The sequence below is a fragment of the Gadus morhua genome, chromosome 4 (assembly GCF_902167405.1).
Source record: "Gadus morhua chromosome 4, gadMor3.0, whole genome shotgun sequence".
Lineage (NCBI taxonomy): Eukaryota > Metazoa > Chordata > Actinopteri > Gadiformes > Gadidae > Gadus > Gadus morhua.
This window is the reverse complement of record NC_044051.1, coordinates 16085660-16088159: the sequence shown is the minus strand read 5'-3', so window position 1 is coordinate 16088159 and position 2500 is coordinate 16085660. Positions and strand designations below refer to the sequence as shown.

Below are 2500 nucleotides of genomic sequence, written 5' to 3'. Positions count from 1 at the left end.
TTCTGAAAAGGTCCTTTTGGAAGACATGAGGCAACCCGCATCCATTTTAAAATAGAGAGAGAGAGAGAGAGAGAGAGAGAGAGAGAGAGAGAGAGAGAGAGAGAGAGAGAGAGAGAGAGAGAGAGAGAGAGAGAGAGAGAGAGAGAGATTTAGTTGCTGCATTTCTGCTTCTGTCCCACTTTAGATCAAGGTGTAAATTCTGTCAGACTTTGTACAATGACAATGTAACATGAATAACATTGTTTTTTTTAGAGCTTTCCAGGCCTAAAAAACAATCTCAGAAAAAAATATTTACAGGAAGTTTTTCTAAATAACAACCAAGAAAAATAAAAGGAAATAAAATAACTTCTCCGGCCAGAGAGAGAGAGAGAGAGAGAGAGAGAGAGAGAGAGAGAGAGAGAGAGAGAGAGAGAGAGAGAGAGAGAGAGAGAGAGAGAGAGAGAGAGAGAGAGAGAGAGAGAGAGAGAGAGAGAGAGAGAGAGAGAGAGAGAGAGAGAGAGAGAGAGAGAGCGATAGAGGCTGGTCTGCAACAGCCAGTAGAGTATTTTGAAAACATTAGTCCAAAACTTACCCTACCTGAAATAATCCATTTTACAGAAGATCTCTTTGTTTTTGATGTAGCAGCTGTTGTGTTGACGAAGCGACGTCCTGCACACCGAGCACTGCAGACAACGCACGTGCCAGATTAAGTTGTTCACCTGCAAAGTAAAAGTACACAATATGTAAATTAATAAATAATAGGAATTTTAAAATAGAATAATACAATTTAATAAAAGTATAATGTCAAATAATCTGTTTTAATATCTCCAAGTTCAGACATTGTTTGAAAATATGTTTGATTTAGACGAAATGGCTCAAAAACGACTCTGACGCAATATATAAAAAACGGTGCACCATAAACAGTCTGAATAACATGGCAAACTAATGTTGGTAAATATAAATAATTAAACTATTCTATTTGTATCAATAGTAAACATATTTAGTCTTATTAGGCCATGTGAATACAATTACATTAGACTCTCAGTAGAATTAAACAGGTTAATATTCTCCAGCACAACCAAACAAATTACGAAGCCAATTTATAATACCCAGCATTTATAAACTACGCATTTTCCAAAGTTTCATCACTAGAACTACTGTCATATTTTAAAATAAGAAAAAGTAGTCTACAATTATCGCTCTGCAGCTGATAGTTTAAAATGGTATGGATAAGACGAGTTGGGTAAAATAGGCCAAACATAAATATTTATTAGCATACGTGTATGGCTTCTTAATTGTATCAAGGCTATCTGGAAATAAAGGCCTTATCCTATTTAATTGTATATTGTTGAAATTATAATTTACATTAACTAATTTTACGGGCATATGATGATTGAATTAGCCTATTATTAATTACTGATATATTTTTTCAGTGATACTGTAGCTAATAAAATATGCAATAATAATAATTGTATTCCTGGCGTAAAACATTATGCAGAAAGTGATCTCGAATCAGCTTCTCAGGCCAGCGAATTACGCTCAGCGTTTATAAAACCAAACTTCATTTTTCTTGCCGTTGTACTTGTTTGCTTCTTAATAATGTCGTTAGAATTTGTCAAAATAATGATGTCATTAACTTCTAAAATTCTTACAAAACATTGATCCGAGTGATTGCCAATTAGGCCAGATATGCACAAACGGTCTAAAAGCACGAGGCTAAAACCTACTTCAAGTCTATAATTTAAGAAATGCATTCTTGTTTGAATAAGAATGTATTCACAATAATAATAATAATAATAATAATAATAATAGCTTACATGTACAAATATGCTTTGTTCTTTGATCAGCTGACATGAGAGCTGCCGAATCTGTACACAGGGTAAGGGCCTTGTGTACAGATACCGAACCACCAGTCAAACAGACTATGAACAGGCTTACAACTTTCACAAACTTCCCCATGAGCAGCACACTGCAGTGAAATGAGTGTTGTGACGTGTAGCACCGCAGGACAGCGTTGTGCGTTCTGACAGTGGAAACAGAACGTCCCGTCCCTGTTTAGGGTTAGATGCACTAAAGGCATCTTCCAATTATTTGACTTATAAACTGTGTGTGTGTGTGTGTGTGTGTGTGTGTGTGTGTGTGTGTGTGTGTGTGTGTGTGTGTGTGTGTGTGTGCGTGCGTGCGTGTGTGCGTGCGTGCGTGTGTGTATGTGTGTGTGTGTGTGTGTGTGTGTGTGTGTGTGTGTGTGTGTGTGTGTGTGTGTGTGTGTGTGTGTGTGTGCGTGCGTGCGTGCGCGTGTGTGTATAAATACATTTTGTTGCTTTCCAGGCCTAAGTACATGATATGTTATGACGGCATGCAGCCTAAGATTGTCGTCCATTCCACGCGTTCCAGTTTATTTTTGCTTAATCTTTCCATGCAAACGCTGTGCCGTATTACTCAACATGTAGGTGTGTGTGCGTGTTTCTGTGCGTGTGTGTGTGCGTGTGTGTGTGTGTGTGTGTGTGTGTGCGTGTGTGTG

At 37.8% G+C, this 2500-nt stretch overlaps 1 protein-coding gene across 2 annotated transcripts in view; it reads right to left on the bottom strand.

Moving 5' to 3' along the window:
• Positions 1-2500, bottom strand: part of lhx6a (LIM homeobox 6a) — a 13525-nt gene that overhangs the window by 8849 nt on the left and 2176 nt on the right. For both annotated transcript variants that reach the window (XM_030354281.1, XM_030354282.1), the window contains exon 4: positions 577-698. In XM_030354281.1, the coding sequence (XP_030210141.1) occupies positions 577-698 (122 nt within the window). The remainder of the gene's footprint in view (positions 1-576; positions 699-2500) is intronic.